Raw genomic sequence first — 27080 nt, 5'->3', positions numbered from 1 at the left:
CAAGAAAAACTTGTACTGCCATTCATAACCTCAGGACATCCCAAAGTGCTTTACAGCTAATTAGTACTTATGAAGTATAGTCATTGTCATAAGGTAGGAATCATGACAGCCAATTGGAACACTACAAACTTCTGAAAACATCAAATGACTAGAACTTTAGCGATGTTGACTGGGGAATAAATATCGACTGGGGATGGCTCCCCCACTGTTATCCCAAAATAGTACCATGAGATCTTTAGATTACACTTGAGAGCACAGGCAGGGCTTCAGTTTAAGGTTGCATTCAAAAGACAGCACATCCTTGGTAATGTAGCATGGATTTTGTGCTCGAGTCTGGAGTGGGACTTGAGCCCAAAACTTTCTGACTCCGACAAGAGTGCAGCTACCTTCTGTCCTAGATTACTCCTCTTTATTGCTCCAATGTCGACATCATGCAACTTTGAACAGTAAACATGTATAGCACATTGATGTGGAAACCCATTATTAAGATTTTAAAATACATAAAACCATGTATTCTTCCTTCAGCGATCATTTGTTAACGATTGTCCACCTGAGACACACTCATTACTGGGCATGGGATCTCTGGCTCCTTGCATGGCTGATGAACCCGACCCCAGAGCCGCATCTTTGTCCGCACACTTGGACAGGTGTTTCCTTGGACGCTAGATCGCTGATATTCCTTTCTCTGGCTCATTTTCTGGGCCGCCTTTTGCCGTCGGGTGTCCTCGAAGAATTGTGTCCCTTCAATCAGGAGCTCAGGTAGATCTCTTCTGAGCAAGGCACTTCCAGGTGTTGATGTCCATATTACATTTCTTGATGAGCCTTCAGTGTGTCTTTGAAGTGCTTTCTATGTCACCGTCTTGTTCGGAAACCTTCCTTGACATGGGCAAAGAAGATTTTCTTTGGCAATCGGGACTCTGACAAAGCACATGGCCAGCCCAGTGGAGTTGGTTTCGGATGATCGTGGCCTTAATGCTGGTGCTGTTGGCTCCTTCAAAGACACTGATGTTAATATGCTTGTTCTCCCAGCTGATGTGAATCCATTTCAGACAGCATTGATGGCACCTCTCCAGGGCCTTGAGATGGCATCTGTAAACAGTCCACATTTCTGAACCATATTGAAGAGTTGGGAGGACAACAGCCTTGTGCACCCAGGTTGGGGAAATGTTCCACGTTCAGTAGGGTTTTTCCATTGATCTCAATGGAGGGAAGAGATGGATATTGCCCTGGGTTGGGTTGGCAAAGGACTTTCGTCTTCTTGAGGTTGAGGCTGATTTTTCGGTATGCTCCTGCGAAGGTGTAAAGCATGGCTTCGAAATTCTCTTTGAGAGACTGAAGATGGCATGTCATCCAAGTACTGGTGATGTCCATGTTGTTTTCTTCTTGGATTTTAACCAGTTGGGTTTGAAAAGATTTCTGTTCATCCTGTACACTATGTTCACTCCACTGGGAAGCTTGTTCTTGACGTGGTGAAGGATGGTGATAGTGAAGATGTAAAAAAGAGGGGACTGGCTTGACTCCAGTCTTTACCTCAAAGGTTTCTGTCTCATTTCCATCAGTGAGGATTGTTGCTGACATCTTGTTGTGGAGGACTCCGAGGATGTTGGCGAATTTCTCCGGGCAGCTGTTTCCATAGCACTTCCCCATTGACTGAGTCACAAACCTTTGTCAGATTGATGAAAGCCATGTAGAGTAGTCAATGTTGCTCCTGGCATTTCTCTTGAAGTTGCCGAGCACTAAAAGTCACACCCGCTGTTCTGTGGTTTGGTGAGAAGGCACACCCGCTTTCAGGAAAGGATTTCTTCAAAGACTGGGAGAAGGCTGCTCGCGAGGATTTTGGCGATGATCTTCCTGACGATGGAGGGAGGGAGGGTAATCCTCTGTAGTTCCCACAGTCTGCTTTGTCTCCTTTCTTGAAAATGATGGCATCCCTGAGGTCAGCAGGAATTACTTCCCTGATTTTCAGCAACAGCTGATGGAGATGACCGGTGATAGAACAAAGAAACGTACAGTACAGGAACAGGCCCTTCGGCCCATCAAGCTTGCGCCGACCATGCTGCCCGTCTAAACTAAAATCTTCTACACATCCGGGGTCCGTATCGCTCTATTCCCATCCCATTCTTGTATTTGTCAAGACGCCCCTTAAACGTCACTATCGTCCCTGCTTTCACCACCCCCTCCAGCAGCGAGTTCCAGGCACCTCCTATCTTCTGTGTAAAAAGACTTGCCTCATACATCTACTCTAAACCTTGCCCCTCGCACCTTAAACCTATGTCCCCTAGTAATTGACCCCTCTACCCTGGGAAAAAGCCTCTGATTATCCACTCTGTCTATGCCTCTCATAATTATCAAGTCGCCCCTCAGCCTCCTACATTCCAGTGAGAACAAACCAAGTTTATTCAATCTCTCCTCATAGCTAATGCCCTCCATCCCAGGCAACATCCTGGTAAATGTCTTCTGCACCCTCTCCAAAGCCTCCACATCCTCTGATAGTGTGACGACCAGAATTGAACACTCTACTCCAAGTGTGGCTTAACTAAGGTTCTATACAGCTGCAAGATGACTTGCCAATTTTTATACTCCATGCCGCGGCCAATGAAAGCAAGCATGCCGTATGCCTTCTCCACCTGTGTTGCCCCTTTCAGTGACCTGTGGACCTGTACACCTAGACCTCTCTGACTATCAATACTCTTGAGGGTTCTACCATTCACTGTATATTCCCTACCTGTATTAGACCTTCCAAAATGCATTACCTCACATTTGTCCGGATTAAACTCCATCTGCCATCTCTCCGCCCAAGTCTCCAGACGATCTAAATCCTATGTATCCTCTGACAGTCCTCATCGCTATCTGCAATTCCACAAACCTTTGTGTCGTCCGCAAACTTGCTAATCAGACCAGTAACATTTTCCTCTAAGTCATTTATATATACTATGAACAGCAAAGGCCCCAGCACTGATCCCTGCAGAACACCACTAGTCACAGCCCTCCAATCAGAAAAGCACCCTTCCTTTGTTATTCTCTGCTTTCTATGACCTAGCCAGTTCTGTATCCATCTTGCCAGCTCACCTCTGATCCCATGTGGCTTCACCTTTTGTACCAGTCTGCCATGAGGGATCTTGTCAGAGGCCTTACTGAAGTCCATATAGACAACATCCACTGCCCTACCTGCATCAATCATCTTTGTGATCTCTTCGAAAAAGTCTTATCAAGTTAGTGAGACATGACCTCCCCTTCAAAACCGTGCTGCCTCTCGCTAATCTCTTCAAGTTTGATGATCTCTACTGGAATCCCATCCACTCCTGCGGCTTTTCCATGCTTTCACTTGTTTAATGGCGGCTTTGACTTCGTCCACGTTTGGTGGAATCTATGATCACCTTTGATGGGGAGTTGGGGATTTCCTCAAACACATCCTTATCTATCACATTTTTGGAGTTCTTTGAAATGTTCCATTCATCGAAGGTTGATGTTTTATCTGTCCCTCGAGGGTTGTGTCCTTACTTTACACTGGTTTGAGACCTAGGGTGTTGGGTCCATATATTGCCTTGGTGGCACTGAAGAAGCCCCGGGTGCTGTGCTTGTTGGCGAGGAGTTGCAGATCCTTGGCTTTTTCAGACCACCATTGGTTCTTGATTTTCTTAGTTCTTCTTTGTATCTCTGCCTTGGTTGATTGATGAACTCTCCTCTTTGCCTCGCTGGGTTATGTCATTTTGCCAAGTGCGGAGAGCTTTCCTCCTGTCGATTGAGGTGAGGCCTTTTTCGTCAAACCAGTCTTGCTGCTTCCTGGTCTTGTAGCTGATAGTATCTTCACAGTTTGGGATGATGGCCGTCTTCTGCTCTTTCCAGGTTTTCTGCACTCCCATTAGAATGGACATTTTGGAGATTTTAGAGGGAAGTTCACTAGCATGCTTGGCAGTTGAAGCTGCTCAATGTTTATCTTTTTTCTGAACTGTTTCTTCATCTTCTGGTGTGGGTTGACAGGCATAGAGGAGCAGAGGAGCCCATGGTCTGTCCAGCAGTCACCAGCACTGGTCATTGTTTTGGTGAGGAGGGCACCCTTTTGGTCTCTGGATGACGAAGTCAATCCTGTACCAGTACTTTGATCCTGAACTTGTCTTTTTAACGGACCAGTGTGTTACTGATGACAAGCTGGTGTTTTGTGCATTTAGTGAGCAGTAGAGCCCCAATGGAGTTACAAACCTAAACATTCCGATGGTTCTTTTCCAAACTTGGCGTTGAAGTCCCCGAGGAGGAGGATCCCATCTTCCTGAGTGTCCAAGGTGGAGTAAAAGCTGCCTTTGGACTCATCGCTGGCATCAAGGATTGGGGTGTAGGCACTCACGACCGTTGCCTGCTGGTTCTTGGAGAATTGTAGACGGGAGGGTCATGAGGCACTTGTTGATGCTGGCCAGGGGCTCAGTTGGTTGATGAGTTTATTCTTGATCGTGAATCTAATTCCATGCATCCTGGGCTGGTCCTCTGGTTTTCCCCTCCAGAAGAAGGTGTAACCACTGCCATCTTTCCGCCGTTGCCCTTCACCTGTTCTTCAGGTCTCTTGGAGGACAGTGACGTCGGTGTTGAAGTGCCTGAGTTTACGGCAACAATGGCATTCCATGCGGGGTGAGCAGAGTGGATCCTGAAGAGGACTGCTCAGTTGTGAAGAAAGCGGTTGAAACACTTTTCCAGTTACCAATTCCAAGAGCGAAATCGCTGAATCAAACTGCACTGCCTACACACCGGACTGAAGCTAGGGACTTCCAGATCTCACGATCCTGTCACCTCTCGCCAATCGCTGCAGGGCTTGTCTGTGTGGGCTGTGTTAGTTTCCTCTAGGTAGACACATGGTGTGGGACATCCAGGTAGGTAGGTCCAATTCCAATGGCAAGGGATCCTTTTTAAAAAAAATGTTTTTTATTGGATTTTTGCACAGAGTATATTTTGCCGTTAGGCAAGGGACCCTTGACAACTGGGGATCTCCATACTACTGCAGCTTTCATCCACCGTCACAGCCATTGATACCATATGAGTATCCTCTGCCTGATTCACCGCTGAGGACTTAATTTTTGTTTGTGTCTTGTCTGGTCCTTTCCCTCTGACCTTGACGTCATGGATGACCCTGCCAAGAGTTGAAGACTTCCAACGGCATTGTTCTCCGGATCAACGGAACGTTTGAGCCTCTCCACCATGGAGCAGGCAATCCAAGGAATCTTTCAACATTCAAGTTTAACATGCCTAGCACATTGATATAGAGACCCATGATTAATTATTCAAAACCCCAAAGACCATGTATAGCAAAGGTTTGGGATCTAATTTTGTTTTATTCCTGTTGACCTCCACCGCATGTTGACTTCTACCCCATTATATCAACTATCCAGGCCATGAGTGCCCAACTGAGAGGATAGGGTGGCGACCTGTTCCAAAACTCTGCCAGTAGCAATCTATTGCTGGCTACTAGGAGACACACAAGTGGTACCGAACCTGGACTTGTCCCTACGGACTCTTATCACGAGAAACTATTGAGCATAACTAATTGCCATTTTGAGGCAATATGAGAATCTAATTCTGGGGGTTATCAAGCTATACTTCACTTGAATTACTGCTTGACAATTCGGTGCTAGCCACTCCATTCAATCATGATTTTTCCTAAAACAACAGTTGGTAGTTTTCTCTCTTGCAGTGTGCAACCTGTAGAGGATGGCACAGTGGTTAGCACTGCTGCCTCACAGTGCCCAGGGACCTCTGGCCTTGGGTGACTGTGTGGAGTTTGCACATTCTCCCGTGTTTGCATAGGTTACCTCTGGCTACCTCCCACAGTCCCAAATTGCCCCTTAGTGTTCAAAACAAAATGTGCATGTTTGGTGGGGTGGGGTTGGGGTTATGAGGAGAGTGGGCATAGGTAGGCTGCTCTTTCAGAGGGTTGGTGCAGACTCTATGGGCCAAATGGCCTCCTGCGCTGTAGCAATTCTACGATTCTAAAGAAAATAAAGGAGACCAACGTAAGAACATAAAAGGAATATTTTTGAATAATGATACAACTTGGTGAAGAATAAATAAGTGCCATAGACTGTTGGCCTTTGTGAAAAGCTTGAATTTAATGGGAATCAACATTTACTGTCAATCATTTGTGTTTACCATAATCTGAGCTTAGTTTAGAATGGACATAATTGGAGAAGCCTTGTTGGAAACTATTTATTGCAGCACAAAAGCACACCCTTTTTGTTGGGAAAGGATTTAGAATTTTCTTTTCCCAAAACATTACTGTTGTCAGGGTGGTTGGGTTTCCATTAGAAATTTGTATTAAGTAAAATACCATTGGGTACTCGGATGTATCAAGTTTAAATTGCAAGGGCAGCACGGTGGCGCAAAGGTAGCACTGCAGTCTCACGGTGCCGAGGTCCCACGTTCGATCCCGTCTCTGGGTCACTGTCCGTGTGGAGTTTGAACATTCTCCCTGTGTTTGCGTGGGTTTCGCCCTCACATCTCAAAGATATGCAGAGTTAGGTGGATTGGCTATGCTAAATTGCCCCTTAATTGGAAAAAGTGAATTGGGTACTCTAAATTTATATTTTTAAAAAAAGTTTAAAATGCTGTTTAAACCACTTATGGTCATACATGGAATAGGAGCAAAAATAGGCCATTCGGCCCCTCGAGCCTTCTCCGCCATTCAATAAGATCATGGATGATCTATTTGCGTTCAGTTCCACATTTTCTCCCGCATTTACACCCATCAACAATAAACAAAAATCAGCAAGATATGTCAATCCCCATAACAATAACAACAATCCCATCCTCCCACCAACCCCCAAACATCAGCCCGCATGTTTACATAAACAAATGACAAAAAGGAATTGGGAATTACCCATAGTCACCCTTAATATACACAGCCGCCACCCCCCCCAAACTAATGTTCGATGTTATCCAGTTCTTGAAAGTGCCCATGACTTGTGGAACCCCTCCAAGCTTCCCTTCAGTTCGAACTTAACCTTCTCAAGGGTCAAGTATTCCAACAGGTCCCCCCGCCACGCCAGGGCACTGGGTGGAGAGGCTGCTCTCCATCCCAGCAGGATCCGCCTTCGGGCGATCAACGAGGCGAAGGCTATGATATCTGCCTCCTCACCCGTTTCCAACCCTGGCTGATCCGACACCCCGAATGTGGCCTCTGGGGACCCGGGTCCAGTTTCACACGCACCACCTTGGAAACTATCCTAAACACTACCTTCCAGTACTCCCCGAGCTTTGGACAGGACCAAAACATATGAACGTGATTAGCGCCCCCCCCCCCCCCCAACCCCTCCGCAACGCTCACACACATCCTCTATTCCTTCAAAAAATCAGCTCATCCTCTCCCTCGTGAGGTGCGCTCTAAATACCACCTTCAGCTGTATCAGCCCCAACCTCGCACATGAGGTGGAGGCATTCACTCTCCGGAGCACCTCACAGCAGACGCCCTCCTTTATAACCTCTCCCAGCTCTTCCTCCCACTTTGCTTTGATCCCTTCCAGTGATGCCTTATCCTCTTCCAAAATAGTACACCACTGATACTGCCCCCTTTTCCAGTCCCCTTGTTGTCAGCACCTCCTCGAGCAATGTGGAGGCCGGTTCCTCTGGGAACCTCTGTATCTCCTTCCTGGCAAAATCCCGAACCTGCATGTACCTAAACCCTTCTCCCTGCTCTAGCCCATACTTCGCTTCCAGCTCCCTCAATCCTGCAAACTGACCCCGAAGAAACAAATCTTTTAGTGCCTTAATCCCCCTCTCTTCCCATTTCCGAAAACTTCCATCCCACCTCCCTGGCTCAAATCTGTGGTTCCCCCGAATCGGCATTTCCCATGACTCTACCCCCAACCCAAAGTGTTGGCGAAACTGCCTCCAGATTTTCAATGAATCTATTATTACCGGACTCCCTGAGTATTTCCCCGGAGCTATCTGGAGCGGCGTTGTTGCTAGTGCCTTCAGCCCCGACCCCCTGCACAAACACTCCTCCATTCTGACCCACTGAGAATCAACCCCTCTGAACCAGCTCCGTACCTTCTCCACATTCGCCACCCAGTAGTAGTACAACAGGTTCGGGAGACCCAAACCCTCTGCCTGCCTTCCCCTCTGTAGCAGCACCTTTCTCACTCTGGCCACCTTCCCTCCCCATATGAATGAGGTAATCAATGATCCTTCTTCAACCATCTTCAATTACCTGCCCTCTATCCTTTCATTGAGAACTGTCGAAGGGACATTGGCTGTCTTAATTTTTCTGCCCCTGCCCCCCTCACCCATTCTAACCTCTCTCTCCTTCTGAACTTTCTGCTCTTCACTCTGTCAGGTCTAACCCCGACTTTGTTATCAAACCTGCTGACAAAGGGGGTGCTGTTGCCGTCTGGTGTACTGACCTCTACCTCTTGGAGGCTGAGCACCAACTCTCAGATACTTCCTCCTACCTCCCCCAGGACCATGACCAGACCACCGAACATCAAGCCATTATCTCCAACACCGTTACCTACCTCATAGTCTCCCAACCCTGGACAGCACCAATGCCATCTTTGATCAACAGTGCTCCCCCTCCACCATTACCTAGATTCCTATTCGTCTTGAATGTCATATATTCCTCAATATTCAGCACCAGTCCTCGTCTTCCTGCAGCCGGGTCTCCACGACGGCTATCAGATTGTATTTATTTACTTCCATGTATGCTATCAATTTGTTCTTTGTTATGAATGCTACATGCATTTAGATACAGAGCCTTTACTTTGGTCTTTTTTCTTTCTTTGTAACAGCTAGTCTTGATTCCTGGTGCATTCTTGAGAGTTTATTTTCTCTCTCTCCCTTTCTGCCATTCTCCGCCCCTTATTTCCCACCTGACTATTTTCCTGTTTTTTGAATGATGGAATGAACACCACCTCTCTGATTCACCAAGTGAAGCCAAATCATGAAGGCCCAAACTGGCATCAGTTGATGGTCTTACTTGGTAACATCATTCTAGGAAATGAAAATGTCACATTGGGTCAGGGGAGCCAATTACATGGTACTAGAATTCAGTGCACTTGGGATGAAGTAGAGACCACATCATCCTACATTGGCTGACATTCTGACCTGGGGCGAAAAGTGAATTGCCATAAACAATTTCCTTATTTTCTGCAAAGGCACTTCAAATGCTTCTCTGCGGTCATCGTGATTTTAAAAATAAAAAAGTTTGAAAATTTCACACTCTTTGTCCCACATTTCTTGTGACACAGCTAATATTGCAAGTTGCTCTCTCTCCTCCTCAATGTAGTACTCCGATATGATAGAGTACCTTCACTAGGAATATGTTCTGAGATTGTGAACTGATCATTAAGGAGGTTTGCACGAAAGGACTGCTATTAATACAACAAAGATTTGCATTTATATAGCACCTCTCCCCAGAAGTCCCGAAGCATTTTTCAGCCAATGCTGATTTTGTCATAGGAAGCATGCAGCCAATTCCAAATCCCAGTACAAAATCCCCAAAACTGCAATGCCTGTTTTTGCAATATTAACTGAGAGAAATATCAGCCGAGACACCAGGAAAACTGCCCTTTACTTCTAAATAAGACCTCAGGACTTTTCATGCTGCTGTCCTCTCTCTCTTCTCACCACCCAACCCGCAGGACTCTGCCACTAGAGCTATTCAGCTAAAGTTCAGTTTGTGACTATTGGTTACCTTAATGCAGTATTTTAAAAAAACTAGCCACATCAGTGCCTCTCTCTGTAAGTCGAATTGCATTCTTTTGACATATTCTTATGTTAAGCTGCTCAACTGACCACAGCCTTTATATTTGTCCTTCTACAGGAAAGGAGGCAATAACAAGCTAATAAAAATATACCATCGAGATGGAAAGTATGGCTTCTCTGACCCACTCACTTTTAACTCGGTGGTGGAACTCATTAACCATTACAGGCATGAGTCCCTTGCACAGTACAACCCAAAGCTGGATGTGAAATTAATGTATCCAGTCTCCAAGTTCCAGCAGGTAAGAAGAGCTGTTAGATTTCCTGGATTTGATAACTGAATCTCTCTAATAATGTGGTTTTTGGGTGCCATATTGAAGGGAGCTCTAAAAGAGGTGTGGTTACTGTAAGAGAACTGACTATCCATTAAAAATAGATGTGGTCAACGCATAATAAATGTGACCGATTAGGTGGCACGATGGCGCAGTGGTTAGCAATGCAGCTTCACGGTGCTGAGGACCCGAGTCGATCCCGGACCCGGGTGACTGTCCATGTGGAATTTGCGCATTCTCCCCGTGTCTGCGTGGGTCTCACACCCACAACCCAAAGATGTGCAGGGTAGGTGGATTGGCCATGCTAAATTGCTCCTTAATTAGAAAAAAAAGAATTGGGTACTCTAAATTTATTTTTAAAAATAAATAAATGTGACAGATTAATGTGCCATACCAAACCAAGTTTCTTTTTAGGACATTTGTAATTAATTGTGAATGGGCCAGATGCCTCAAGTATTCTGTGTTTTGCCATGGTTTTAATGCAGGCATGAACTTTGATTATTAGTTTGGTGCTGAAATCGCTATGTAGGTAGATTGTATTGTGTCTCACGCAGGGAAATCTCCACGTATTAGATGAAGTATTCGATATACTGGTTTCACAGTGTTTGTTTATTACAATTAGCTGCTAGGTGAAATGAAAATGATTGTTCCGGGAATAAAGAAGTTCTGGGTTTTTTTCTTGGAAATTGTATTCAGTTACTTTCAGTTGTACACCTAATATTTAGCTGTGTCTGTCGTCATAATAAAGCAAATCTTGATGATGAGAATATAGGTATTATATCCTGTGCTGCTCACTTTGTTAAACAGGATCAGGTGGTGAAAGAAGACAATATTGACGCTGTTGGCAAAAAACTGCAGGAATACCATAACCAATATCAGGATAAGAGTAAAGAATATGACCGGCTTTATGAAGAATACACACGGACTTCACAGGTATGCCAAGTACAAGTACTGAGAGTAATGTGTACCCAGCAGTAATTTATTCCAATCACTGGAGCTCAAATGGCTTGTAACAGTGTTGCTGGGGCAAGGGAGGAAATTTGTTAAAAAGCAAGGGCTGGATAGTTGAGATGCGAGAATGGGAATAAGTTATTTCTTGCAGCTCCTTTCTTTCTAAGACATGATGTGACGTGCACAATGGGGTAAGTTGCACACAGCAGTAGATGTAAAGGTGTTGACTTAAATGGTCTTTACACATTCCATTCCTTTTTGATTTTGTTGAAACTTGGGCGATGGTTTCATTTAGCTTTGGATCCTGCATGTTGGTAATGGCAATGTAGTCACAGATGACTGATAGTATTTACACTGAAAGCTAGTATTTACACTGAAAGCTAGCAGTGAATTTGCCACAATTTTCAAATGTTTATTGGGACCGTACGATCTGTACATCACCATCTTTTTTGCTCCTCAAAAACTCCAGTACTTTGGGACTGATTTCAAACCATCACTACTTTTAATGTATTCTGTTTTATGTTAGCAATGGTTTTAGCTATTTTGTTAACAATGGTGTAAATGGTGCATCACCTGGTTTGTTTGAAGTCAGGTATGCTAAGGCCAAGTTCTCTCCAATTGCATACTTTGCAGAAATGTTTCTGCCACAGTGCATTTTTAGAAAAGTAATTTTTGAATGCTGTTTCCTTAATCTTGTGATTCTCATTTTAGCAAAAGTTGCTACCAGCATCCTCAATCTTTTTGATTATATCATACTGCTCCAGAAATCCCACTGCCCTTTTAAGGAACAGTTAGCTCCTGTTATATAAATCTGTGGCTGTGTTGATGTCAGCAGTAGGCTTGGACAATAATTTGAATGTAGGGCAGAAGCTTCTTCAAAGTGGTTTGTTAATTTCTGAATTAATATCCAACCTGGTTCGTGTATCAAGGTTGTCCTAAAACAATTACACTACTGTACATCTTTGCCAAGTGGTAGAATATGTATAGCTTTATATAAACCCTAGAAATTAGGCTATCGGCATTTGCAACTCCCTGTGCCCATTATCTAAGCCACTGCCAAAGGATAACGTTACTGTGAAATCAGCATCTGGTTCAATCGGAGACTTAAATTTCACAGTGCTAAAATTTCCCAAATAAATTCCCTTTCTCCTTGCCATAATGTGTAACCTAAACTTTTGAATGATATTTGGAGAAGGGGCAGATCAATGACCCATTACTGGCTAGTATGGGTGGGTGAGCTACTTGGTTCCAGGACATGTTAACCTCCATCTCCGCAGCATTACTATGGAGGTAATAGCCTGTACAGAAGTGCTGAGACTGTCTAAATCAAATTTAAAATAAAATGCACTTTTGAGAAAGAGTTGCAGAATTGAATTTTGCAATATATTTGAGTGTACTCCAGGGCCACCTTTCAGTACCAAAAGACATTCATAAAAATCACATCCATTTCTGACATTTAGTGATCCTAGACTGTAGTTCACAATAGAATACAGCGAAATTCCATGTGCATATTACAGTAAAAAAATATTGAATATTGGTCCAAACTAAACTGTTTTTGAAATTGAACTTGATGGTAAAACCAATTGTCTCTTAACAGGAAATACAAATGAAGAGAACTGCAATTGAAGCCTTTAATGAAACAATAAAAATATTTGAAGAGCAGTGTCACACTCAAGAACGTTACAGCAAAGAATATATTGAGAGATTTCGCAGGGAAGGGAATGAGAAGGAAATTGAACGGTACTATTGATTAAAATATTTTTGTCCCCAAATCTTCAGTATATGGAGTTGCCTGCTGAATAAAAAAAAGTTTCCTCTCACTTGAACCTAAAACAGAATGTTACTCCTAATAGGGACGTTCATTTGAAGCTTTCCACATTGAAAGAAGCCATTTGGCCCAACTGATCCATCCTGTGTATATGCTTCACACTTGCTTTCTCCCACCTTACTTCATCTTCTCAGTATATCCTTCTATTACTTTCTCCCTTGCGTACTTATCTTGTTCCCCTTAATTGCATGCATGTTATGCATTGGCTCTGTGGTAGCAAGTCTGGGTAAAGAGGTTTCTGCTGAACTCTTTATTGGATTTATTAGTATCTATCTCATAGTTATGGTTGAGGGCTTCCCCACAAATAGAAACATCATCACATGTACCTTATCAACCCCTTTCATAATCTTAGAAGATCTTTATCTAGCCACCCCTCAGTTTTTTTCTCTCTAGAATAGATCCCCAGCTTGTTCTATCGTACCTGATGGTTGTACCCTCTTAATTCTGCTATCGCCTTGGTAATCTATTTTGAACTTTCATCAGTGTGTCTGTATCCTTTTTGTAATACTGAGACAACTGAGCACAGGAATTTTAAATATGTAAAAAATTATAACATTTAAAAAAATTCTGTTCCTCCAGAAATGAGTCCCAGTGCTTTGTTTGCAATTTTATGGTTTTCTAAACCTTGATTGTGACCCCCAAGATAATTATTTGTTCCAATTCTTATTTTCCAAAGCGTAGGAAAACTTACATTTTGGTAGGAGGAATAAGGATCACCTCTCACTGGTATTAAAACTAATTTGCCTTTTCCACTTCCATTCTTCCAGTTTGTTGGTGTCTTGTACTTTGCAGCAGTCGTCCTCAGTATTAACTATGCCCCAAATTTGGTGTCATCTGCTTATGGTGTTATAATCATAAATGTTAATGAATAAGAATATGGTTGATGTATTACTTTAGAATGGATTTTCTCCATAATGTATTCAAATCAATATATGGATAGATTTTGCTTAATTGAGTCGTTAGATAAATGGGGTGATTTTAATTTTCATAAAGTATACTTCTGCAAACCAGCTAGCTAATCAGATTTCTACTGGTACACAAAGGGGAAAGCCTGATTATTTGCATGTCCGTTATAAGGTATATTGGAAGTGAGCAACTATGAATATAGGAAGGAGAAATAGAGCAAATAATTAACATACTCATTTTCAGTGTGTAAGTGTAAACAGTTTATGCCATCCACACAACATGCAGCAATGCATTAGCTGCCAGTATTTGAAAACATTTTACTTGTATGGCAGGATAATGATGAACTATGAAAAACTCAAGTCTCGTCTTGGGGAGATACACGACAGTAAGATGCGTCTGGAGCAGGATCTGAAGAAGCAAGCGTCTGATAACCGGGAAATTGATAAGAAAATGAACAGCATCAAGCCTGACCTAATTCAACTGCGTAAGATCAGGGATCAATATCTGGTGTAAGTAGAAATCAAAAGTAAATTATATTGGATTTACTTTTCTGCGGGGCAAAGTATGGTTGAATGTCGGCATTTAACAATCCGAATTTATGATTTTCCCCCTCCATTTTGCAGGTGGCTCAATCACAAAGGGGTGCGCCAAAAGCGAATAAATGACTGGCTTGGAATCAAGAATGAAAATGCAGATGAGTGAGTATAATTGTCCTTGTGAATACGTTGCTGAAAAATACCTTTTCTTTTACCTGAAGCTGTACCAGTTACATGGTTGGTCTCAGACTTAAGATCTTAGAAAATGTTGAAAACCTTCTGTCTTTCGGTTTGCCCAAATTTAGATATAGTGGAAAATCTGTGCAGGTGGACCACCCTTGGTGGAGATAGGAAGGGTTTTGCCACAAATACACTTTAAATTTTGATCTGGAGTAAGGAATTGCTGCTCAGCTCTGGAGTTTATTTCTGGAGGTATCCATTGTGTGTTGCACATGACCATGGTCGGAGCTTTATCTTAAAAAAAAAAAAATCATCCTCATTGTTTGATTGTATTTTTGTTCTTTGGTAGTTACAAAAACTACCAGGATTGTGATCATGATCATGAAACAGGGAAAGGACTTCAGACTAGAATGAGATATTTTATCTGCAGCTTTAAAAAAAAAATGGTTTTACTTTCTTGAAAAGAAATTCAGCATTCTGATGAATGTAAGATGAGTCTAATAGGATCAGATTTAGTTTTTTATAATTTGATCAGGTAGACTTGTGTGAATGTGATGGGGAATAGAAGCAAGTCAAATTTGGTGTGGTAATATCCGGAGAAAAGTTAAAGATTTATCAGAAATGTTTAATCCGAACATCACAGCTGTTCCGGCACTTTTTAATTTTAGATTTACAGAATTCTGTTTTTATCTTGCTATTTGTTTTTGGGAAGGGTCATTTTAACTATCTTTTCCTGTAAGAAACTAATAAATCTAGGAGCTTGTATCCAGTTTTCAGGAGTCCAAAAATAGGTTCAAAGAGTTGGTGCAGCTTCTTCAGATTACATTTACAAAGCACGGTAAAGAACTGTTACTGAATGTGCTCATGATAGTTAATGGCAGACCATTAATTATGTAGTCATTGTTAGTGTCCAATTATGACCGATTGGGCCCCTTCCAGAGCACTTAATGGGAATGTCAACATATTGATTTGAATAGACAGGACCATAGTCAGGTTTAGCACTTGAGGGCAAGTAAGCTGATATCTTTCCAATTGTTCAGTTTCTCAGTGGTAGAACTAAATGTAGGCTTCATAATCAGGGTCACCTATTTGCATGGGCTTTGACTCAGTTTTGGGGACAGCCAGTTCAGTTCTTGATTTTGTGTGCGATTATGCTAAGTTGATTGGTGCTACAAAGGACATTTAACACTAATTTGTAATTGCCTTGATTAATCTACTCTTATGAATTATACAGCAAGCTATGATGCCAAGCCGCATAAGGAGATATTAGGTCATATGACCAAAAGCTTGGTCGAAGAGATGGATTTTAAGGTGCATCTTAAGGAAGGAAAATGAGATGGCGAGGTGCAGGGAGGTAATTCTGGAACTTGCGGCCTGGGCACCTGAAGGCATGGGCACCAATGGTGGAGCAGTTAAAATTGGGGGTGCACAAGAGGTCACAATTAGAGGAGCGAAGATATTCCAGGGGGGTGATGGAACTGGAGGAGGTTGGAGGTAGGGAGGGGCAAGGCCATCGAGGGACTTGAAAACTATGATGAGATTTCTTTAAGTCCAGATGCTGCTTGGCCAGGAGCCAGTGTAGGTCAGTGAGCACAGGGGTGACAAAGAAATGGGACTTTCTGCAAGTACAAAAGGACAGCAAATTGGACTTTCCGCAAGTACAAAAGGACAGCAGAGTTTGGGGTGACCTCTAGTTTAAGGAGGAGAGAACGTGAGAGACCAGCCAGGGTGGTCTAGACATGACGGGATAGTCATATCTAGAGGTCATTAATGAGATTTTCAGCAGCAGATAAGCGGAGATGGGGGAAAAGTCATGCAGTCTTCTGGATAGGGAAATAGGCTACTTTAGTGATGGCATGAATATGAGGTCCGAAGTTCACCTCGGGATCAATTATGCACCAAGGTTGCAAGCAGACTGACTTAATCTCACATTAAACAATCAGATAATTTAGTGACTGGAGGAATTGAGAGACGTGGTGAGGAGAGCTGGATGTTGCCAGCATATGTATGAAAATGAACGCTGCATTTGGATGATGTCACTGAGAAGGTTTAATTTCTAGACACATTAAGCTGATGCAGTGGTATAGATATTGCTATCGCTATTTAATGTAAATAACCAGTTAATCCTGGAGCAAGTTGGCAAATATTCTTCATATCGCTCTTTGTGAGAGCACAGTACAAGGCTCAATAGACTAACTTGTTATAAACAATTTCACCTCAGCACATATTTCATTACTGAAGAAGATGAAAACCTTCCTCACTACGACGAGAAGACCTGGTTTGTAGGCGCTATTAATCGAACACAAGCTGAAGATTTGCTTCGAGGAAAATCAGATGGTGCCTTCCTAATCAGGGAAAGCAGTAAAAAGGGCTGCTATGCCTGCTCTGTGGTGTAAGTATCATGTTTTTGTTTTAAAGAAGGCACATTTTTGACTCAAGAAAATCCCATTGTTGATGCCCTGTTGAGTCAATATTTTTTTCTATCATTAGTCTTCGTTGCCATGTGTAGAAGTTGCAATTGTGTTTGAAGGAATGTAGGAATTTATCAGGACCACCCCCTACCCCATTGGGTATTTACAAAAGTAAATTGGGGCAACACGTGGCACAGTGGTTAGCACTGCTGCCTCACAGCGCTGAGGTCCCAGGTTCGATCCCGGCTCTGGGTCACTGTCCGTGTGGAGTTTGCACATTCGTGTTTGCGTGGGTTTCGCCCCCACACACACAGATGTGCAGGGTAGGTGGATTGACCATGCTAAATTGCCCCTTAATTGGAAAAAATGAATTGGATATTCTAAATTTATTTTTAAAAGAAGAAATTAATGGAAATTTTGCATTACAGCAGATGCAGTGTGGTCAGTCCCTTTAAAGCACCTTTTATGATATCCTTTTTGGGGTCCTTTTAATTCCAGTTTCCCCTCTATTCCCTTGTCAATAATCTTTACATTACACAAATTCATTGTCATTCTAAGTTGGCTAGTGTAAGATGTTGGCTAGTGCAATGCAATGTAGGGTTAGGCATAAATCGTTGGGTGAGGAGAGGGAGCAGAGTTCCCACTCAAAATGGAATTGGTCAGTGAATACAACACAATGAGACCTGAATAAACTATCCAGTTTGGTAGGAAACACCATAAAACAAGGTATGAGCCATTCATTGATCCGGGTATTAATTAGCATTAGGTGGGGAATGTGAAGAATATGCTGGAGGCAGATCCTAACATTAGCATTTTCCTTTTCTAAGTGAGGTAAATACAAAGCTTGTGCAAGGCAGGCATCTTAGATATATTAATGTGAGTTCCTATTATCGGTTGTTCCTCAAAGTCCCCTTTCCCTTAGCCAGGCATTTTTTCTAATTTTATTTTCACTCATCCAATTTCCACAGCTTGGGGCCAGACCAAGGGCAGAGCTCATCCTATGGGAAGCTAGCACTTCATAACTGGTACCAAGGGATACATTGAAGGCTCTTTGTCTGCAAGGCCTGGCACATGACCAGTACTCTGTGGGACAGGCTGAACAGTTCGATATGCTTCAGAAGGGATGATTGTGTTGAAAAAGAATGCCTTTCTGCTGCATTCACAATAAACTACAGTAAAAATCCAAATTCTCACTGCCTCAAAGAATTAAAGCAGTCTTTCTTCTGGGAGGGGAGACCTTGGTGGCACTTTGACCAGCTGCAGGGATAAACTTCTATTTATAGTTGCCAACACACCAAATGGGCATAAGCTTAAGGGAGATTTTTTTCTTAATTCGGAGGCTGTCCAAAATAAGCCACCACATGAAGGAGACATAGTGAAAACAGCTGGATTTAAATGGTATCTAAATCCTTTTAATAATTGAAATCAGCTTTGCTAAATATTCAAAGTACAGACAAATAATGATGAAGCATTAGTTTCCTAAGAAATAGTACATTTTGATTTGGATTTCTATAAATTTTTTTAAAAACAATTTGGGAGGGCGGAAGCTTGTTGGTGTAAAACATGATCAAATTCTTGTGTGTCAGTGTTGGAAGCAGTTGGAAGAAAATCTACACTAAATATGTTCATGGGAAGTCAAGGTAATGCTTTAAAGTGTAAGTGAGATGATTCTTTCTTTTGTGTGCAGTATTAGTCACTGTCCTTGTGGTTTCAGACAACAAAAATAATTCCAAGTTATCAAGCACTTGATTTAACCCACACTAAAGCTAAATCTGGTCTTATTAAAAGTAAAGAAGTGGTATGGCCCAAGTTTTTAAATATTCGGAAGGGAATCTGACTTTGTCCTGGTAGTTACGTGAGCAAGAGAAAGCTGGTGTAATCTGTCCATTGTCTGCACTGAGCGTTTTCTAGGTATGGAGTAGGGTTGGCCCTCTGATTGAATCATCTGTTCCCATGGGAATAAGGAACATGGGTTAGAGCGAATCTAGTAAAGCTGGGGGGCAATGACAAATGGTGAAGAAAGAATATAATTTGTGCACCATGGAGTTTCCTTCACCTATGATTACAAGAAATGTTTACCCAAGTACAATATTTCAGATACCCGGTTACTAAATTTGCTTGTTATATCTACAGTTACATATTTTCAAAAAGCCTGAAATGTTGCATTTCAACCGTTGCGGTAACTCGCTTGTTGACCTTGAATCAAAACAAGCTGCTTGCCTAATATGTGCTGTCATAGGATTTTGTCTATTGCTAAAAATTGCTTGCATCTCTCCTTGCAGCGCTGATGGAGAAGTGAAGCACTGCGTGATTTACAGCACGCCAAGGGGTTATGGATTTGCCGAACCTTACAACTTGTACAGCACTCTTAAAGACCTCGTGCTGCATTACCAACAAACTTCACTGGTCCAGCACAATGACTCTCTGAATGTGAGACTGGCCCACCCCGTCTACAGCCAGATGCCCTCTCTGCGCAGATGAATGTTTTGAGTCGGCAATGACAGATTACAGAACACTGAGGGCATTGTACTTGGCTGTTTTTGCACAGTGAGTACAGAATATGAACAGGACAGTGGCGTACTCAAGAGTTCAGGTGACCTGGTGCTACCTAAACTCCAACTGTGACTTTCTGTTTTTTTGCTTTTATTTCAGTCACAGAGAAACACAAAAGAAAACTGGAAATGTATCTTATTTTTTGGTTTTTGTTTTGGTGTCATTCGTGTGGAGCTGAAACTTAAGTCCAAACAGTCTGGTGCTGATGGCTCTAGGCTGTTCATCGTGAGAGTTTAAAAATCTCCAACTTTCAGATGTTCTTTTTCATGGAACTGCCTGTGAGAACTTTGTTAGTCTTAACTTCAGATCTCAACGACATCTAGCGCAATTCTGACGAGCACCCAGTGTATGAAGAAGACCTCTTTGCATTTTTAGTTTAGTCGACGTATTCTTCTTGAACTAGACTTGAACAGATTATCTGATTTCTTTCACTTGCTGGAGGACACTGAACTCTGTGAAAGAAGACCAAAGGCATTCAGGAGAGCTTCTGACAAAAAAAAAGTTTAAAACTGGCAAAATTTGAAAAAAAAAAAGTTGCACAAAGGGTCATTTTCAATGTACTGGAGTACAAATTAAAAAAAAAAAAAAGAAATACAAATAAAGAACATTTTATGGCTTCTGTGACTCTAGAGCTCTTCACAAAATTAACCAAAATGAAAAGACCAGGGAATCTTTTGATGTTGGTTTTAGCACTTGATGTTCTGTCGGATGTCTGCAGCCGTGCATATTTACACCAAAATGTTAGTGTTTTTTTAAAGAAAACATGAATGCATAATGTTATTAACATCTAAAATTTTTGCGATCTTACTTTGCGAAGTCATATTTAAACCCAGAAGGTGAGCATCAAAACATGGTTGCAAAGATGCGAGTACGTTAAAGCTGCTTGGAATTAGGTAATGTGGGGGGGGGGGGGGGAACAAACAAAATAATCTTGTTTCATTTGTTTGCTGAAAGGAGAGCGCAGTTTGTAATTCTCCTGGATGGCAAAGAAAGTCCCTGTACCTTAATGGGGAAATTGGGATGAGAGAGTTGAATTGATGGCGATGACTATTTCTGTGGAAACACAAATTCAATTAGTTAATCCTTCACACTTCTAGAATTCAGTCTGTTCAATGTGACTTTTGCTGTACTCCGCTTTTTGTTTGGAAGTAGGGAGAGATATTTGAAGGTTTGGTGAACAGCTTTATTTTAAATGGTGTAAGAGACGACGTTCTAAATCCATTGAGCATGTTCCCAGGTGTGTCGCGGTTTGAGAACTTGGCTTGTCCTGGAAATGAGCATCCCATGATGCATTGGGCATTTAGTGCAATTCAAAAAAGAAATCTACAGATTTTTGTGAAAAAAGTAATAAGATGGCAGCTAGTTTTTGCTGTACTTGTCTCACTTTTTTGAATCTGATTTTGTTTCAAATACTTTTTTCAGATCTGGAATGTTAACAGGCCATCCGTAATATTCACAAATGTACAAAATGATTGTCTTTTTTTCCTTTGCCAAAAGCCTACAAGGTCTCGCACCAGTTACTTCTGTTTTCTGCAGTAGAGCAGAACATGGCCCTCGTCTCTTTTCCTGCTCCCAGAACCATTGTTCTATTTTTGCACCAGTGCAGATGTTGACGTTTTCATGCCCTTTTTTTTATTCCATAGAGGTAAAAAATAATGACCTCTCTGAAAAATGTAATTCATGTGAAAATTAGGCCTTACATTTTAAGAGGGCTAGAGTATATTCTGTGCACTTCAAATCTGTTCCCAAGCAATTAGGAATTTGCAGAACATGGTAACTAGTTGGGTTTTTTTGCACCATCCAGGCGCAATTGATTTTTAAAAAAATATTTAGCGGCTTTAATATTATCACAGACAGCTGGTGCGCTATATGTTAGCAGTGAACTTGGCGGAAGCAAATGCACCCCTAGACCTTGAGGGCAGCTGGAGTTCGATGCAAATTTGCCATTTTATTTTGTGAGGGTCTCTGCTCAATTGCAGACCATGGCCAAAATGGAAACCACTTTTTAATTCTTCACTGTGCACAAGCTGGTGCTTACCCAGCATGTATTAATGGTGCGGGTGCAACTGTGGCCCACTTACTAAAAGCCCTTTTCTCCCTACTTGAGCAATTCTATTCCTGTTATTGAATGTTTTTTTTTGTAATGGTAAAGTGAAGCAGACCCTGGAATGGAGTTGAACGTTGTATGTTTGCTGCATTCACAGGAATTGGGTCATTGGGGGGAGGGATGGGTGGTGTGGGTTCTGAGAAGGATTGAACTGCAAATATTGGAAGCACTACAAAGCATTCTGATGAACCTTTAAGCATTTCTGCTAATTTTTAGGAGTTGGCTTTTGTTTGATAGGTAGTTTATACTTTACCCACTCCTGAGAGAGCCTTGTTTTTATATAAAAAAAAAAAAAAAAATACTAAGGCTGGGTAATTTGGTCAAAGTTTAAGGAAATGTTTAAAATGAAGCATTGTGCAAAATGAACGCTTTTTGGGAAGTTGTAGGAATATTGATTCTTTGTGGTAATGACGAGGATGCCATCTTGTGGTTTTAGCCCTTCTCTTTTCTCTTCTCCCCCCCCCCCCACCTTGTTGATCCACCATCACTTGTATTACTAAGATTTCTGTATATGAAGCACTACATGGTGGTGGAGTACTCCCATTGGATGATTTGGGGGAGGAAGTGAAATCACCAGGAAGAACAATCCTGCTCCTCATTAACTGCACTTGGAGTCTGATTATGCATATGTTATTCTCCAGACCATCATGCCCTTGCAGCTAAAGATAGAGAGGAAGATTGAAAGCAAACATATAATGAAGAAATGGGGATGGAGGCAATGTCTAGAGTTTTAAAAATTCCAGTTGGCAGAATTTTGTTTTGTGCGGTGATAATTAAATTCATTGCAGATTCATGTGTGTATACGCACAATATTTTGATTTATTATTTAAGTAAATTCTATTGTTCAGGCATAGTAACCAACAATTAAAGTGTGAGGCAATCTTAGTCGGAGGGCTTGAATATCTCATCTTTTGATCTATATTTTTGGAGTTGGTAATTACTCTTTTATTCCTGCGTGCCCTTTTCTCATTTTTTTTACTTCCCCACCCCTGCATAATATGACCTTAAGTATATTGTTTGAAAGAGAAGGATAGGTCAATATCTTTCATGAATTCGCAGCACTTTTTTGTGGTTTGAGAGGGTGAGAAGGAGGGAATGTAAAATGGAGTGCTTCTCAGCACCGCATCTCATTCCAGGTTGCATTCTGATGTTTCCTTTTGAACAAAGAGAAGTGTCACGCTTGACAACCTAGTGCAGGAAGAATCTAAGACATCTTGAATCTATTTTATAAATGAAGCTTGTAATGAAATTTTTAAGAACTGGAATGTCCTAGTGTTTCAGTCGTGGCTGGATTAAACTTCTAGCTTGATGAAATTTCTCCTAGTAATTACTGATGTGAGGGTGTGGGGTGTGTTTTGGGAGTGGAACAGTACAAAGTAATATCAAACCTTTCCTTTAGAATTGTTATTCTACTGGAAACATCCAAGGATATTCATCACTACAGAAAATATGGTTCATGAAGTGCATTCAATTCCTTGAAACAATGAACTTTATTTGAATGCGACTGAATTTACCTTGAGTTTAGCTTTTCCAGAATCATCTGGGAGAATTGTTCAATTTGTGGCATTGTTTGTAGAGTTATGGCCAGAAGAACCATGTCCCTTCATCCACAGACTGAGCTTCTCAATGCTGTTTTTAAAAAAGGTATATTTTCTTTGTGAATTTTCAGGAACTAACAACATTCACTGAACATAAAAAAATCTTTAATTAAAGTCAAAGGGGATGAAAGTAAGAGGAACAGTAGGTTATGTAGCAATCGTTCACCCTTTCACTTCTGGGATCTCAGTTTAAATCAGGTGCATACTATTAGATTAGCACTCTTCTGTGCAAAGACCACAAGTAAAATGACAGGACTACAATATAAAATTGTCCACTAACTGGCATTAATTTGATTAGTGACTTGGGTCTGAAAGATGGTTTTGGTATTAGAAATGAAATGAATTAAAATTTCAGACTGATAACATAGGAAGTTGATGACAAAGGAGTAGTAAGGCCGAGCGATGACAAAGGAGTAGTAAAGCCGAGCGAAAGGACCTTTACTCTGCACCTGCCTTTTAAACCTTCACGAGAGACGACTTGATGCCGATAGTGTGACAGCAATGGAAAATGGTCTTTATTCTCTATTGATATTTGTCCTCTTAAGCACAAAACTTAATTGGGGAGAAAAATGGGACAAACAGTCCTACATGGCTAAATGATGCGCTGAGTTTTTTAAAAATACCATGTATGACTTGTTCCACTCGTCAAAATTGCTTATTTGTGGCATTCAACTGGTTGGTTGTGCATATGATTTCAAAGCATATCGCAGGGCCTGATAAAATTAAGGAGTGTAGAGGACTGAGATTGGTTAGAGTCAGTAGATTTTCCTTATCCAGAAGAGAAAAGTGATACTAAACAATTTTAAATTAATATTGAAAATGCTAAACTCTACCCAAGTGGCAGCAATATTTCCCTTGCCTTCATGGTGATTACATCAAGCTTCCCAAATTGGTTATAAATTTGAAGCCCTATGCTACTGTACAACAATATTTTTACATGCCAACAGTGGAATAATATCTGATTTCAATCCACTGCAGCTTTTCCAAGTTGGAAATTTGTCATTGAATTTGAAAATAGTGTTGAATGTAGCATTTATGTTCAATAAATTGAGATTGTCCAAATTTAATTCAGTTGCACTTTGAGCTGTTGGGACCCTGAACACCGATTCTAGATTTGTTTTTTAGAAGGCGAGGGGAGCAGGAATTAAATTTGCATATCTTACTGCAGCACCATCCTCCGGTAACTAGTATTTGTTTTTCCAACTTATGGAGAAAGCACATTATTTATAATAAGTTGATGTCAAAGAATTCCCAGCCTTAGTAGAAACTCTTTTTGAGCAACACAGCAGTTTCAATGCCATAGTCACCAATGTTAATTTGAAGTGTTCCCAGATTATTTTTTTAATGCCTTTTTAGTCAGTATTGCACATTTTTATTTTAAGAACAGCTAGATGCAGCAAAGTGCTTTCAAGTTCTTTTTATAAACACTTTTAAAAACAAAGTTCTATCCTGATGATACTTGCTTTATTTGAATGATTATATTCTTTGATCATTTTAAATTTTTATTATGAATTGGATTGTTTTGGTTCTCTGCAGGACAGAAGGCTTTACACATTTGTTCCAGGCAGTGGGGTCAAAAAAGACATTTTTTGTGCATTCTCCTTTCTCTTTGTCGTACTCGGTCTGTTGCTCTCCCGTTTTACCTCAAGCTCTCACTTTGTCTCTTCTTCTGTTGGATTCTTGCTCTCTTGGGTTCTCTTTTCTCTCTCTCTCTCTCTCTCTCTCTCTCTCTCTCTCTCTCTCTCTCTCTCTCTCTCTCTCTCCTCTCTTGCACATTCTGTCCTTCGTTCTTTTTAAAGAAAAATTCATGCACTTTTCAGACAAAAACCCAGCATGTAACTTGAGTATGTTGACTATTGTATCTGTGTAATTCAGCTTTGTTCTGTCTGTAAATGGTGTAGTTTAATATGAACTTATGTAGCTTACAAGAAAAGGTCACCGTGCATTACAACTAATAGAATAGCATCTGCTCCCAGTCCTGGTATTTTATACTTTACAGATAACTGTATACTACACTAGGACAGATAACTGTATACTACACTAGGTTGTATCAGTTGTACAAATCTCTGTTCCTAGTCTGCAGCTGAGTCTTTTGTGACACCAATAACTGGTCACAGCATGTATGGGATTTTCTGCGTTATAAGCATTGACTCTGTGTTTCACTTTTCACACAGTAACTGCTACTGTCTTCAGAATTTTTGTGATTTTTTTTCCTTTTTTGTCAAGTTGCTATAACTTCATATTCATCTATCTTGCAGAATAAAAATGTATTTTGTTCAGAATCATTGTGAAGGGTTTAACTTTTCAAAAAAATAAAACCAGTACCACCTATTGCTTTCTCCTTTTGCACAGCTGATTATGTTCCTGATATCCTGTACCATGTTAGAAGAAAGATTCAAGGATGCTCCTATAGAACCTGCACCGAGCAAAATCTCGGGTAATCTGGTTTGAAGGGTTTGATTTGATGCAATTCAGTGTTGTTGGTTATCAGACATATGACATACAATTTCCCAAATCTGTCTTTCTATAGTTGTGATCTCATCACCTCATAATGCATTTTTTAGCCTTTAAATATTTTCCAGAATGGAGAATTCATGTTTGAATCTATTTCAAATTAGTATTTGCACGTATTCCATGTACCTAGTGGTGCATTGTAGAATGCTATGTTTACATCAATTGTAGAAAAGATCCTTTTATCTCATTGATGGGAGACGCATGGTTTAAGGTTGTAGGATCCGGAGTACAGAATTTGCTTCCTTCCTTTCCTTCTCTGTTACTACCCTGTCTCATCAAGACATTTAGACTCTTAAGCGTGAGGCAGCTTGATGGACAAGTTGTCATCTTTTTGAACAATTGGTAGCAAGCTTCTGTACTACAGTGAGACCTGGACTGTGTATCAATGACATATAAGGAATGCTAGAAATCAGAAAGCTTTGGAATACCCTAACATCATAAGGGCCATATAAATGCAAACCGTTCTTATGTGCTATTAACAGTGGAAAAATTTCAGACTTCCACTGGTAGATTGCAAATGATCTGGAGCTTTAAAGCTGCTATTTGTATCTGTGGGCGGAATTCTCCGGTCTGCCAGCCGCGGGTTTCTCGGCAGCACACTGTTCGTTAGTGGAGGGTTTCTATACTCTCACAGTTTAATGGGATTTCCCATTGTAACCACCCCACGCTGCTGGGAAACCCTCTGGCGAGGGTGTGCTGCCGGCGAGTAAAGTGAATTGTACCGACCAGAGAATTTCAGCCAGTAGGTCAAGTGACTGTTGGAACTTTTAACAAAGTCTAAAAGTGCATAGAATCACAATAGTGTGTGTGCATTCGTATATGTTTAATTTTATTTTTTAGATATACATAAAAACTATGCAATGATGTGACACAAAAGCCAGTTCATCATACATTTTTTTTAAAAACACGCACTTTCTGAGTCTGTCGTGTCTATATTTTCTGAGCTAGATTGCCTACTGCCAAGAAAATACTTGCCTGGATTGGCCGGAGGGCTTTTCTGGTGCAAAGCAAATCCTAATGTGTTCCTGTAATATCTGGGATCTCTGCGTACTTTCCAGCATGACAACACTTTGTGGTATTGATGGCCAACCTCTCTTAAGGGCAGAGATGACCGATGGAGTGCAATCCTGCAGTTGGCAAGGAATAATGCAATGATATGAACTGTAATCACTTTTTATAAGAGTGATTGGAGTGCACAGCAGATGCCCAGAGCACTGCATTGATGATGGGGGTGATTCATTTACACAGGCTTATTTTACTTGTGCAGCAAATATTGTCTGTAAGCACAGCATGCATTGAAGCATTTAGACTTGTGATTGAGTTAGAATTTGAACATAACGAACCATTCTGCTCTTTGCAACTGGAGATTTATTAGATAAAAGATGCATCATGGTAAGTTAGCATTCGGGGATTAGCAATCACTGATTCAGTTTTGTCATCTTCAATCGACCACATAGCATATGATTAAAGTGCAGTGTTGCTCTTG

General features: G+C 41.3%; 1 protein-coding gene across 4 annotated transcripts in view; it reads left to right on the top strand.

The window, feature by feature from the left end:
* pik3r3b (phosphoinositide-3-kinase, regulatory subunit 3b (gamma)) overlaps window positions 1–25411 on the top strand; it is a 755907-nt gene extending 730496 nt beyond the window's left edge. For all 4 annotated transcript variants that reach the window (XM_072510843.1, XM_072510844.1, XM_072510846.1 and 1 more), the window contains 7 exons: window positions 9800–9980; window positions 10818–10943; window positions 12559–12701; window positions 14028–14204; window positions 14319–14393; window positions 16633–16803; window positions 19105–25411. In XM_072510843.1, coding sequence (XP_072366944.1) covers window positions 9800–9980; window positions 10818–10943; window positions 12559–12701; window positions 14028–14204; window positions 14319–14393; window positions 16633–16803; window positions 19105–19303 — 1072 coding nt within the window. In that variant the 3' untranslated portion in view covers window positions 19304–25411. The remainder of the gene's footprint in view (window positions 1–9799; window positions 9981–10817; window positions 10944–12558; window positions 12702–14027; window positions 14205–14318; window positions 14394–16632; window positions 16804–19104) is intronic.
* Window positions 25412–27080: the final 1669 nt, after the last annotated feature.

Source organism: Scyliorhinus torazame, chromosome 7 (genome assembly GCF_047496885.1).
Source record: "Scyliorhinus torazame isolate Kashiwa2021f chromosome 7, sScyTor2.1, whole genome shotgun sequence".
NCBI classification, from domain to species: Eukaryota; Metazoa; Chordata; class Chondrichthyes; order Carcharhiniformes; family Scyliorhinidae; genus Scyliorhinus; species Scyliorhinus torazame.
This window is presented reverse-complemented; position numbering and strand designations above follow the sequence as displayed.